This window comes from Brachyistius frenatus, unplaced genomic scaffold (assembly GCF_029030835.1).
Source record: "Brachyistius frenatus isolate BFR_SWC_R1_liver_20210118 unplaced genomic scaffold, ASM2903083v1 Contig_148, whole genome shotgun sequence".
In the NCBI taxonomy this organism is placed as follows: domain Eukaryota; kingdom Metazoa; phylum Chordata; class Actinopteri; family Embiotocidae; genus Brachyistius; species Brachyistius frenatus.
Window position 1 is genome coordinate 387,590 of NW_027210747.1, and position 13,089 is coordinate 400,678.

Here is a 13,089-nt window from a genome sequence, read left to right on the forward strand (position 1 = left end):
ACAGAAGGACAACGCATCTTGCTTTGGGTTTGGTCTATCTATAGCACCACAGCTTTGACCTCACCATTACCCGCCTGGAACATTTGGCTGCATTTAATTTGCTGCTCTGATGTGGCTTCATTCAGATACCCACATTTACAGTAGAACGGACACTTTTCCCATCTTAAATACTACAAGTTAAAAAAAAAATATATATTGTTACAGTTTCCGATGCAGCGATTCCAGTTTCCATAGTTGATTGCTTCAGATTGGACGGCAGTAAACATCAGCTAAACACACGGTAGATAATTCACCTTCCTGCATTAGCTGCTGGAAACGAGCGTCCTGCTTCATCAGGAACAACACTGACACAAATATCCCCCCGTTTCTCTCCTCAGTTTGAAGTTTTCCAAACCACTCGGGGAGAATCGCGAAGGGAGCGCACAGCAGGGTCCCATCCAAAGCTGTCCCTCAGCAGAGAGCTCACAGATGCACATATGGCTGCTACAAGCATCCTATTAACCTGATCTTGTAGCTGGAGCCTTTTTTTTCTTCTTTTTTTTTTTTTTTACCCCCCAAACAGAGCATGTATTGTATGTTCCGTGCGTCATTGCCTCTGACTCCGAGCAGCTGTTGTTTTTAAGGCCTGCAACGTACACAACAACAACATAAACATCACTCTACTGGGTGCTCTGTGGCTGGGGCAACCCGTGTCATGTCAAGTGAACATGCTCCACAACCCTGATTCGAACATCCAGACCGGCGATGAAAAAATTTGAAATGTCACCTTGCAAGTTGCACATTTGTTCCATATTAGCAAAATAAGTCAAATATGAGACCCGAATCTGTTTGTGATTTTTTTTTTTTAAATGAATGTTTCTTTGCCTTTCTTGTGTAATGGAATCTAAATCTTTTATTTACATAGCCAGCATTCTGAGACTTGCATCTTTACAGTGTGAGAAGACCAGAGGTGGATAAACTCTTTGAAGCACCCACTCCCAGATAGTATTGTGCACTGATAAATACACACAGGTGTGTGCACTGCTTGGTGCCTGAGGAGAGCTTGTTCTTCTCTGCAGTGTGAAAATTGGTTCCATCTTGGGGCTTTGAAGTATTTATTAACCCCAAAAAATATCATACACCATTTCCTCTCTCGTCTTATTGGGAATTCAATTCATGAGCTCCGCTGTGTGTGGTAGAGAGAGTGTGTGTGTGTGTGTGTGTGTGTGTGTGTGTGTGTGTGTGTGTGTGTGTGTGTGTGTGTGTGTGTGTGTGTGTGTGTGTGTGTGTGTGTGTGAGAGATCTTGTTTTAGTCTTTATCCTGCAGTATTTACACACACACACACACACACACACACACACACACACACACACACACACACACACACACACACACACACACACACACACACACACACACACACACACACACACACACACACACACACAGACAGACAGACAGACAGTCTGTGCTTCCAGTCACAGTTACAGATCTCGTGCTATTAATGGAGATATATCTGTCTCCATGTAGGCAGGCTTATTAACAGTCCGCTCTCATTGGCTACCTGCTCTCTCAGTGATGAAACAACTCTTCCCATTGGTCCCTGTTGGAAATCATTTTCAACACATCACTCGTAACTCCCCTCCGCTCTCCGGTTGCTAAGCAACCAGCGGTCTCTGGTTTCCCTCCAGTGTTCCCCCCCTGCGATGTGGTGTGTGTGTGTATATATATACTGTGTGTGTGTGTGTGTGTGTGTGTGTATATATATATATATATATATATATAAACTCTATATACTGTGTGCGTATGTGATTTTATATATATAATATGCATATATTTATAGACACAGCACACACGCTCATACGTATATAGCTCATGGTTTCTTCTTCATGAGCGTTATATGTTGTGTTTTTGAGCGTGTGTGAAGTGTCTACCGAGTCCAGACAAATCAATACTAATCATTCCAGCTGAAAATCTCCACCTCCCAACAACACACACATTAAGTGAGGGATGGAGCGAGGAGGGAACGAGCAGAGGAAGGTGGCTGGCTGTGATTAAGTATTTAGGGTTATAAAAATGTCAGTGATTGGGGGTGAAATATGAGACAAGCCTTGTTGCTGCGAATGTCTTTGCCTGTGCACATTATCCTCGTTCCGTCGCTGCTCGTCCCAACAAACTCCACTGATTGCCGGACAGGAGCTAGTTTGGACTTGTTCTGTTTTATATCCCGTTTGAGCAGACAGATTTAGTACCTCAGTCTGAGCATGATGTCTTACGTTTATATCTCTTTCTTCACAAACAGTTTAATATGTCTATCGTAACTATAGGACTCAACAGGACTGTTTCCCGGATTTTAGAAATACTCGGGTTTTGGGTACGAGACACGAGTAAGACATTTCTGACCGGCCATCAACCAGTCACGACTAGTTGCCTGGCAACTGCTCCAAGCCAATGAATAGTCCTTCACAGTAAAACCGTGTTGTAAGTTGTTGTAGGAATCAAGCAATGAATTGTTAATTGGTATTTTTTTTTGAGGTGCTGCTAGAAACAGTTTGTTAGCTTCAGACAGTGAGACTTATTGTTTTTCCCCCTTTTCCAGTATTTATGCCAAGCGAAGCTAACTGCTGTCTCTTGTTACATGTTTGCTATACAGAGATGTAAGCGGTTTAATTTATTTTCTAAAGATGTGAATTGGCAACACACACAAAAAAAAATCATAAATTTCACATTTTGTTTATTTAGAAATTCAAAAATGTTCAAATTCCCTGTAAATGTCCCCTGCTGACATGACAGTTTTTTTTTCTGCACTATCAAGTATTTAACTGGGGTGAAGAATAGTATTTCTCTTTTAGTTAAGTTTTTTTTAGTTGTTGTGTGTGTGTGTGTGTGTGTGTGTGGGGGGGGTAGAAATACAATGTGTGTTATCATAGATTGTAACCTCCTGCTTGTGTTGTGTTGTGACCTTGAGTTCTTCAACAACAGCCACAGCCTTGCACTCAGCCTCTAAGATAGCATTCAGACACACGCGAGCTATTTACTGATCAATATTGCCACTCGGTCGGCCTGTAATGTATTCTGACCCGGGCAATTTAAGCAAGCTTAGTCCAGTGGTTCTTTGATCTGTAGAAATCGATGGAGGTTTCTTAAAAGGGTTGAACCCCAATCGTGCTATTAGGAGACGGGCTGCAGAGGTCTGGTGATATCGCCGAGGTCACGACCCTCATAGTCTGCAGGGGGAGAGGTGATTGGTCATATTGACACCAGCCTGGAGTTGGTGGATGCACGCAGTGAAAGCCAACAAACAGAGATGGACCAATCGCATGCAGTTGCCATGGCTGAACAGAAGAAGCCCATTTAACTGCAGAGCCTTTTATTAGGCCGACACACACTATTTATTCCCTCTCACTGTCTTTTCTTTAGCCTCTCCCTCTCATCATGTGGATGTAGAGACCACAGAGAAAATAAGGACGGAGTTTGTGAGACGAGAGCAGATGATGAGCGGTAATTTGAGGCGAAAGGAACATGGACAGGAAGTGGAATGGGGGTTAAGAGAAGGAGGGTATGCGGACGATGAGAGGGATAGTTAGGCGAGTCACCGTAGATTAACCAGGAGCAACGAGACTGACGGAAGAATTTTTTACTCTCCTCCATCTCCATCATTAAAACTACGTGCTGGCTTGAGCACAGACAGTGACTGGACTGTTGGTTCCCTCGTCGGGTTTCACGCTCCAGTGAGCCGACCAGCTTCCAACCTCCCCTCCAGTATGAAACGCAGAAAAGGCTTTTTGTCTCCACTGTCCTGAATGAGAGAGGTCATTGTGAATGTCTCCAGTCACCGACGCTTTCTCCTCGTTTCTTTTCAAAATATGTCACTTTGTCGCAGCCGTCGTTATTCTGGGTTTTGTCTCGTCTTTAAAGAGGTCAGTGTGTTCTCAGGATTTGCTTTTTAAGTTTAAAAAAAAAAAAAAATCATCTGACTTGATCTGCGGTGGCAATAATCTTGAATATCTGCTGGGACATGTTTTTAATTTGACATGTTTTGATTTGTTACTGAATTAAATGATTCAACAGCGGGAACCGTTCACATAAATACACAAGCACACATATTTAAAATGGCGAGACCTCCGATAATTTGCAGTAGAGTTGTTGCAGTGAAGATCGAGCAGGCCACGGCGTGGAAGATGTCTTTTAACGGCTCCGTTAACCGTATGTGTGGCACTGGCCCCTAATCCGCTAATCAAGGCTGTCCAACCTGGGCTAACGGGAGTGCTAACAGGATTAGTGCATTGATCGGCACACAAAGAGAAAACAAACATGACGGTAAAGCCAAGCAAACAGCGTCCCACATGTCTCCATAGCACGGTAATAGAATCAAGAGCAGAGGCTAAGTGACCGTCAGTGGACTTCAGCTGCTCAGTGACACCACGGTTATACAGCGGTGTGACTACGGAGGCGGAAAAATCATAATCTCGCGCATCTGAATCTGTTTTGTGTTTAAGCAGCCACCAATTGACACGAGTCTAATATTTCATGAAAATGTGATTTGACAAGCACCGTGCAACACAAAGAGAGGAAGAACTGAAGACGAGTCAGATGTTTATTCACCCTGAACACACCAGCTGATGTGAGATGTTTCACTGAAAAGCAGCAACGTTGACAGTGTAGTCGTCACATTTCTGTAATCAGGACTCGTTGTTAAGTGTCTGACTAACGACCAGCTTCTGACATTTCGTGTTGTGTTGTGCTGTGCTTAAACTTATTTTGAAATTGTTCAACATTTTACCACGTACTGCTCTGGATGCGAGACACCAACACTGTGCGAAACCTTTACGGGCTTCTAGGATTTTAAAACTTACATGAATCTGGACATAAAATATAAACTGATTGTTTTGGCCTTAAAGTCTTCTGAGGTCATTTAAAAAAAAAAAAAATTAAAAATAAATAAGTTCAATGCAAAGAAAAGGATAAACCTTAAAAATACAGAATATCTCTGTCTGTGAATCTCACGAATGCTATCCTGTCGCTGATATTGTCTCGAGAGCAAAGAATGTAACACCAAATACACAATTTACTCCGGTTTGAGTGACGTTTACTGAACATGACGGAGCTCAGCTGCTGTTCAGCATTTTTGACGTTCTTATCAACAAGATAAGGAAGTGAGAAATTAATTCTGGTTTTGGTCTCGTCGTATTTATTGACGGCAAAAACATATCGAAAATGGCCGACTACTTCTGTTGTCAGCATCTATCTTAAACGTTTGCCAAATCTTCGCAGACAGAGAAACGACGTCCTTATCCGTTCTCGTCTAGTTGCCGACGTGTTAGCGTGCTGTTGCAACAGAACGTATAAGGTTATATCATCTGAGCGCTCTGAGTTGATCTAAATAGAGTTGAGCTTGAATTAATGCGTAATGAGTCCCATAGCAATAGATGGAGACAGGTGACGGGGGAGGGAGGGGGTGTATACAAAGGAGTGTATGTTGTGGTAGCTCAGCACTTCTCCTGTCACTGTATACAGCTGCTATGAATATAATCTGAATGCGAATGTGTGGGGGGGATGTTGCTATGGAGCATCGGAGGGAGAGTGAGACTGTGTTTAAGCAATAATGGTCGGGTTGCATTCGAACTCTCCTCCATTCAAGGATAACGATATAATCTTCTTCCCCAGGCAGCGAAACAGCTGTTTGGGCTGTTGGTGTGTGTGAGTACACATCCACGTGCATGTGGAGGTTGTTTTTTTTTTCTCGTTTTTTTTTTTTTTTTTAGATGAGTGTGTGTGGGTGAATGCTGCTGCTGCAGCTCTGTGTTGCTATGGTGACAGTTGAACTTCAGGCTGAGGTTGAGGCTTCTACTGTATTTGAAGTAGATGCTGTTGCATAAGTCAAAGTGTAACGCACAGATTCGCACCATGCAAAGCAATTACTGGGCTCTTTCTAGAGTGTTTGTGTGTATTTGTATGCGATGAAACTGCTGAGTGAGGACCGGTGTCACGCTACTGCCCCTGAGGACAGGGGCAGGAGACTGAATATTTCATAAACTCTTCTATTTACTAAAAAGAAAAAGAAAGAAAAATAATCCATCATCCAGGTCATTTTGTACAGCGTAGAGTCAAAGGGTCGAAGGCTACATTTTAACCATCTAAGCACACAGTGTAAAATACACTTTTACACAGTGTATTGGAGTTCAAATCCACTTTTGCTCGTTTAACGTTAGATAACCTGAGTGCAGAGTTCAGGGACATGATTCAGAGGGATTGTACTCTTTCTCTTCGTTGCTCGTCGTGTGTTTTTGGACTTAAAATGAAAAAAGTGTCATCTCCCATTCCCTTTAAAAGTCAGGAGTGCTTGCCGCTTTGGGGGGATTGTTATTGTAACTGCAGAGTAGCAAGTAAAAAGGTTTTTGTTGGTCAATTACAGAATTGCTTTCACCTCAAGATCGTGACACTTGCCATTAAAACAAACATGTATGCTGAAAGAGAAATGACAACTGCTTCAGTCAGAAACAAGCAAAGACACTTGCATCGGGTGTAAGATAGAGCCCAAAGTCATCAGGGGCTTTTTAATTGAAAGGGTCAATAAATTAAACGCAAGTGTCACCTGTTTTCTCAAAAGTGAAGGAAAAGCAGAAAATGTGAGAAGTCAAGGGATTTTCCTTAAAACATGACAGCCCATTGATAATCAATGTACTGTAGTTGTTGATGGAATTATAGATCCATACACTATTGTTTCAGGTGAATTTTTCCACACACTTCTGTTTACTATTGAAAATACAATTAAAATCCCGAGAATGCTTCAGATAGTGAGGTACTGTTTTCATGTTCTTGATCTAAATGACAAAATCACATGATCTTAATGCACCAGAGTAAGTGGGCCAGTTATAACCTTTTAGTATGAAGACTCAGATAGAAGCAGAGAGGCTGTAGTGTCACTAACATCACAGTGCGTCCATGCAGGCCAGTAAGAACTGTTGAAGGAGGAAAGCAGAGGGGGGAAGATGATTAAATAAAAGTTGTCGGAGGGCGCGTAACATCTCAATTAGTTCCACGCCCGGCGATTCCCAGCTCTGCTCTGTTTCCCTTTGATCGGACTAATTTTAACAATTAAAGTACGTCGTTTTCATTCAGTGAAAACCAGTGTGGCATTTACTTTAACACATTGATGGGCTACTGTGTGTTTCTAACACACAGGTACTCAAGCAACACTTTTCTTTATTTTAGGAAAATCAAATTTAGCTACCACAGAAAACAGCGAGGGGGAGAGTTTAACAGTTCTGGACTTGCTCGATAAATTATATACGAGTTGTTTACTTGCAATTTGCATATATCCTCCATTCAGTATGCATGGGAAATGGTTTATTTATGTTCTCTTTGACTGTTTGCGCGCACATACATAAAAACTGTGTGCATCCGACACGACTGCTCTCGCTGTGTCTTGCGTATTTTTATGTTTCTTTAGCAGATGTGGGGCAGTAATCGGTGCGGGAGGTTTTATGTTGCACTGACTCAGAGCGAGGCTGTTTGGAGATTCATCAGACTGACAGCAAGACTTTGAATTGAGGCTAATTACCACTCGTTGCCCTGAAGACGCGCACAAACAAAGAAATTCTCTCACGCTCGCACATACCTTCACTGGAAGACCTCCAGAGGCAGCTCTATAAAAGCAGGCAGAAGTTTGTTGCATCCTGAAGGACGGTGCCAGAAGGAGCAAGCAGTGCAAACAACATCCCTGCAGAGGGCCGCCATGTCCGGGCCCGTCTCTTTAGAAACCCCAGTGACTGGCACAGTCAGCGAACGACTGGTGGCCAGAGAAAGAATGAATGCTTTCATTGGAGTCCAAGCGTGTGTTTTTGTCTCCGTGTGTGCCTGTGTAATGAGCGCCCGGGGGAAATTAATAGACAATTACAAACCTGCCCCAATCGCATATTGCTGAATTTGCATTTCTCTCGGTAACAATGTTTTATCCAAGAACCTGAATTTTGGGAAATGCAATGACGAGCGTTAGATGTGCTTTTAATATTGAGATGGAGCCGGGAGATTGTTAGTTTAGCGTAGCGTAGTTTAGCTCAGCTTAACGACCGTAAGCAGGGGAGCAGCTCGCCTGACTCTGTGCGCAGATATCAAAATCCATCAACCAGCACCTTTGAAGCTCTCTGATTAACACTGTATATCTGGTTAGTTTAGTCTGTGTAAAAACTGTCGTGTAAAACAAACCATGTAGTGGTTTTAGGGTGAGATTACCATCTTTAAGCTTAACTGACCACCTCTAAGTGAAGTTTACAGTTATTAAAGCTCATTTGATATCAAGTCTTTAGGATTTCTAACCATTTAAAATGAGTGATTTTCTTTTCAAAGATCTCTAAAAGAAAAGTTAGACATTGCGCAAAAATACTCTGGCAGAACTTTTTTGTTGTCTGGTATCACTCATGTCTGCACACTAAATATGAAGCTATAACCCTTACGCAATTAGTTTAGCATTATAAACTGCATTTTGTTTTTGAAGTTATGTCAACAGTGTTTATCTGTCGGTGTGTCTCTTGTGTGTATAAGTCTCGTACATGATACTTCATATTCGCTGTAAATTACAGGCACTCTGATCTGGTTTATGCGGCAGAACCACTTACAGCTTGAACACAGTCGAGTTGAAGTCCAAGTCATGTCAGTTGTGTAATAATAACAATAATGACATGCATGTGCTCGGGGCCATTTTATATCATTAGGTTCTCATTAGTGCATCTCTAAACGGTCTGCAGTGCTCTGCGATGTTTTTCTCCAAGAAACTCTTGTCTGTCTTATCATCTATTTAAGGCTCGTGATATTGATGATGATGACAATCTGTTACCTTTCATGCAATTTTTTTTTTGCAGATATAATCATGTTATTATCCCGTCTGAAAGCCTTTGGACTTTTACTCTCGATAAAAGCGGTTTTAAATTATGCTAATGAAAGACGGAGTCATACATTTTCTGCTAGCCGAGTTGTTTCTGCGCCAGCGTTTCTTGGGTATTTGCAGAGAAGACAACATCCAGGTAAACTCGATCTGTTCCTGGAAGAATCCCAGAGCAGTAGTTTTCCATGCAGAAACCCAAAGATATGAAATTTAAAATTATATAAAACTGACTGAAGCAGCAAATCATCACAATTCAGAAGCTGGAAAGAGCAAATGTTTCTCATTTTCACTTGATATATGAATTAAATTATACATTTTCTGTGCATCGACTATTGATTGATGTTTGTGTATCTGTGTGTTTAACCAGGTGCTGAAGATCAACCTCATCGGACACAGAAAACGGATTCTGGCCTCATTGGGGGACCGGCTTCACGAAGACACCCCACAAAAACCACCGCGGGCCATCTCCTTGAGGGTGAGTGAGTCTCTGTGAGCAGACGGTCCGCTGCATGAACCGTGATAATCCAGAGCAACATCTAAACCGACGTGGCTATAGATTATTATGACTTCATCAGACAGAGGAAGAAGGCTGTGGTCCCGTCCCAGATGGCTGTGTATTTCTCTGAGGGAGAGATTCAGCTGCCTCCTTCCTGCTGCTGTTGCCACCCAACTGATTACCCAAATCAATAAAATGTTCTAAAATATCGCCAAAATGCACCTCGCAGCTTCCCAGGACACAACATATTTGTTTGGCCATTTTAATCAAGACTTGAGAACCTCCCCCGGGTTAGGGCTACAGCTGGATCCCCTCTATACAGTGCATGTGTTGCACCGATTACCTGGTACAGTGTTTTTCTGTCTGGTCCCTGTTAAATAAGCACAAAAAAAAGAAAGAAAATCCTCACACTTCTATTTTTGGCCAACAGTCAAAAATCACCAAAATACCCTCAGATATAAAATTTCTAAAATACAGGATATAAAACGGATAAAAGCAAAAAGTCTTCACTTTTAAGAAGCTAAAACCAGCAAATGTTAGCTATTTCTGGTTAATTAAGATCCTCCTGATTAATCAATCTGGGATGTGCCAATGGCTTGTAAATTAATTAAAAGCAGGATTATACTGCATGGCTCAATGCAGTGTAAAACGGTGTATTTTAGATTAAAATTGTGTGAGCACAGGCCTTTGTTTACTCCGAAATACAGTACAAACAGGGGCAGACAGCTTTGTGTGATGGACAAACAGGTAAAGGGAAAAAAAGCTCAGGGCGACAACTGAGATGGAAAGTTTTAACATTTCAACTCACGCAGCCCAGAAAACAAACATGAGAAATTCACCAGAAAAGCCTCTTCTATTGAGATTTCAAGTGAAAGTGAACAACCTCTCCGGAGAAATAAGTGACCTTCCAGTGTGTCAGACCATTAAAACATATAAAAGTCCGAATTCTTTGGGGAATTTTTAGTCTCATCTCAGCATGAAAAACTCTGAGTTGAACATCATTTTCCACTTTAAGGATCCGGCCAGTGCTCCCACTTGAAATGACTTCCAGTGAGCAGACATGGTGTAGTGTTCTGATTAAGGAGTCTGATGGACCTACTGAGACCTTCCGGTAACAGGCTGTGCCTTTTGTCCTGGATTTTACAAAGCAGTTTTACATAGTAGTCCTCAGCAGCATGGTGGACACCGTAGCTGAAAAATAAAATGTGCCATTGCACAGTGCATGCTGTTGCCCTACTTGTACGTGCATCAGTGACACGGCACGTTATGAAATGATGAATGAGTCCTCTTTCGCTTCCTTCCACTCCTTCCATGTGCACACCCGTTTTGGACCAGGAGCCAGGGGGAAACCACACGCCTCCCCAGCTCAGCCCTTCGGTAGGCCAGGCAGCGTACACGGCGGGGGTCCCGGGCGGATCTCTGGACGTGCAGCACCTCATCATGCAGGCGGACGCCCGGCGCAGGCAGCGCAGCAATGACAACTACTTCGAGGACGTGCCGCGATCCAAGCTGGAGCGACAGATGGCTCAAGTCAGCATGGTGAGGAAGGCAGGAGGGCGATGGAGGGATGACTGGAGGCAGGGAGGGGGACAGAGGGGAGGTCTCGAGGAGAGTATTATGAATGGATATAGCAATACATCAAAACCACGCCTGGTCATAGCATTTATTTCTATTCCCATGAAAACACCAAAACGAATGCGTTGATTCTATTAACAAGTCATTTCTAAGCCTGATGAGGGTTGTTTTTTTTTCCTTCTGTCCTTCAGAGCTCCACTGAACAATAATCTTTTCATGGGATCGTTGCCAATATGACAAAATACAACTGTAGATTTATACTTTAAAACCAAAATGTGTTCCTTTAAGTCTCCTCGCTGTAGTCAAATAATACAAAATATAAATTTTAAAAAAATCATATTTTAGCAATAATTCCTGTAATTTTACTCATTTGAAGTGATAAGCAGTTAATGAGCAATGAGGCAGTATCACATTTGTAATCAGGACAGTAGAATATATCTTGGCTATATATTAATAAGTAATTAACCGCCAGCGTGAAAAATATGAGTTGCAAGTAAGAAGTTCACCATTATTAATCTGCAACAGATCAAACTCAGCAGCTACCTTTGCTGTTTCCAGATTAACTTTAAAAATAAAGGAATGCTAAATGTATGCCTGAAACTTTGTGCTGTAAAATGATCAAACGGGGGGGTAAATTAAAGGATCTATTGCTTCAGAAAATGAATGTTTACCTCCGGCCGTTTGTCTGTAATACTCACGACGTTCTTGTCATTTTCGTCACTTCAACACTAAAAAGTTCTGAAAAGGGACGACATACTTTTCCAAGTAAACATGTCATCTTTCCAGCCACTTTTAATCTCATCCGAAATGTAAAATTAGAACCTTTTGACTTTCAATCAGCAACAGCACAAAGATGCAGACACACTTAGATGTGCGCACACATCTGAGGCAGCAGCTGTGTTTTGATTCGGTATGATTAGGGTCTTTTTGAGTCTCGGTGTGAATCACAGAGCTTATCAGTGCAGACACACACTTCATGGTTACTATGCTAAATCTCTTCCTTATGTGTGTGTGTCACTGTGTATCTTTCCTTTTCCAGAACGAACACTGAGGTGGTACTCATGAGTCAGATTTGCAAGAATAGATGGAGAACTATTAGAGAACGGAGGAAATATCGTCATTCTGTGTCTGACTGTCACGATGTTTCTAGGATCAGTTACCTCACAAATGTTTTCGAACTCTAGCTCTTCCTTCACCTTCAGTTTTCTCTTTGACTACAAGACCAAGGGAAAATTGCAACCCCTTTCTGGATGCATTTTTTTGGTCCTTAAAATAGCACACTAAAACTTTTAATAACTACAAATTCCTATCTAATTTCCTCAGCCAGGCCGGTGTGTAGAGAAAAATAGGTTTATTGCCATTAAACTAGTGGAGTCTGGCGGATATTTGGCTGTTGGCTGTTTTCTGAAGGCGAATCCCTGAGCTCTTTATATTTGCATCTCATTAGAAGAACTTACCTCCAAAGTCCTTCACCAACTTTCTCACAAATATGCACAGACACATAAAAATGGAGTGTTTGGTAGAGGAAGTGTGAATATCTCCACAGGCAAAAAACACAAACAAATCTGGTTCCATTTACAAAAGAATGCAAGACAAAAAAAACGAGCTTGTTATCCACAGACATGTGAGAAATATGCAGATAGGATTTAGGTATTTCCTCTTAAAAAAAAAAAGGTGAAAGCTCACTGGGTGAAAAAATGAGGAGCAGCAGCAGAGAGTCTTAAGCTGAGCTGAAGTATGGGAACATGCAGAGCCGAGCATAATTCATCCAAATTTAATTTCCTCTTGGATGTTCTCCAGAACATGTTCTCTTCGAGGCGTGTTCATGTTCAGTCAGAAAAGCTGTTACTTTACGAACTCGCACGCATTTATCAGGTCAACGTGAGACACGCAGCACAAGCCCTGATGTCACGCCCCGTCTTGGGAGTCATGGCGTGATCCCGGTTGTGTCCTGACGTGCAATTGGTTGTCCTTTTCAGGCAGGCGAATGGTGTGAGCCAATCACGTTGCGTCCGCCCAACGAGGCCACCTCGTCCACGCCGGTGCAGTACTGGCAGCATCACCCCGAGAAGCTCATCTTTCAGTCCTGTGACTACGAAGCCTACGTGAGTCCTACAACTTCATTTCACTCTTGTGTCTTTGAGCATTCACGAT

At 42.2% G+C, this 13,089-nt stretch overlaps 1 protein-coding gene across 1 annotated transcript in view; it reads left to right on the top strand.

Moving 5' to 3' along the window:
- Nucleotides 1-13,089, top strand: part of anks1b (ankyrin repeat and sterile alpha motif domain containing 1B) — a 196,613-nt gene that overhangs the window by 164,905 nt on the left and 18,619 nt on the right. The window contains exons 20-22 of the mRNA XM_069715820.1: nt 9,232-9,339; nt 10,696-10,899; nt 12,915-13,040. Coding sequence (XP_069571921.1) covers nt 9,232-9,339; nt 10,696-10,899; nt 12,915-13,040 — 438 coding nt within the window. The remainder of the gene's footprint in view (nt 1-9,231; nt 9,340-10,695; nt 10,900-12,914; nt 13,041-13,089) is intronic.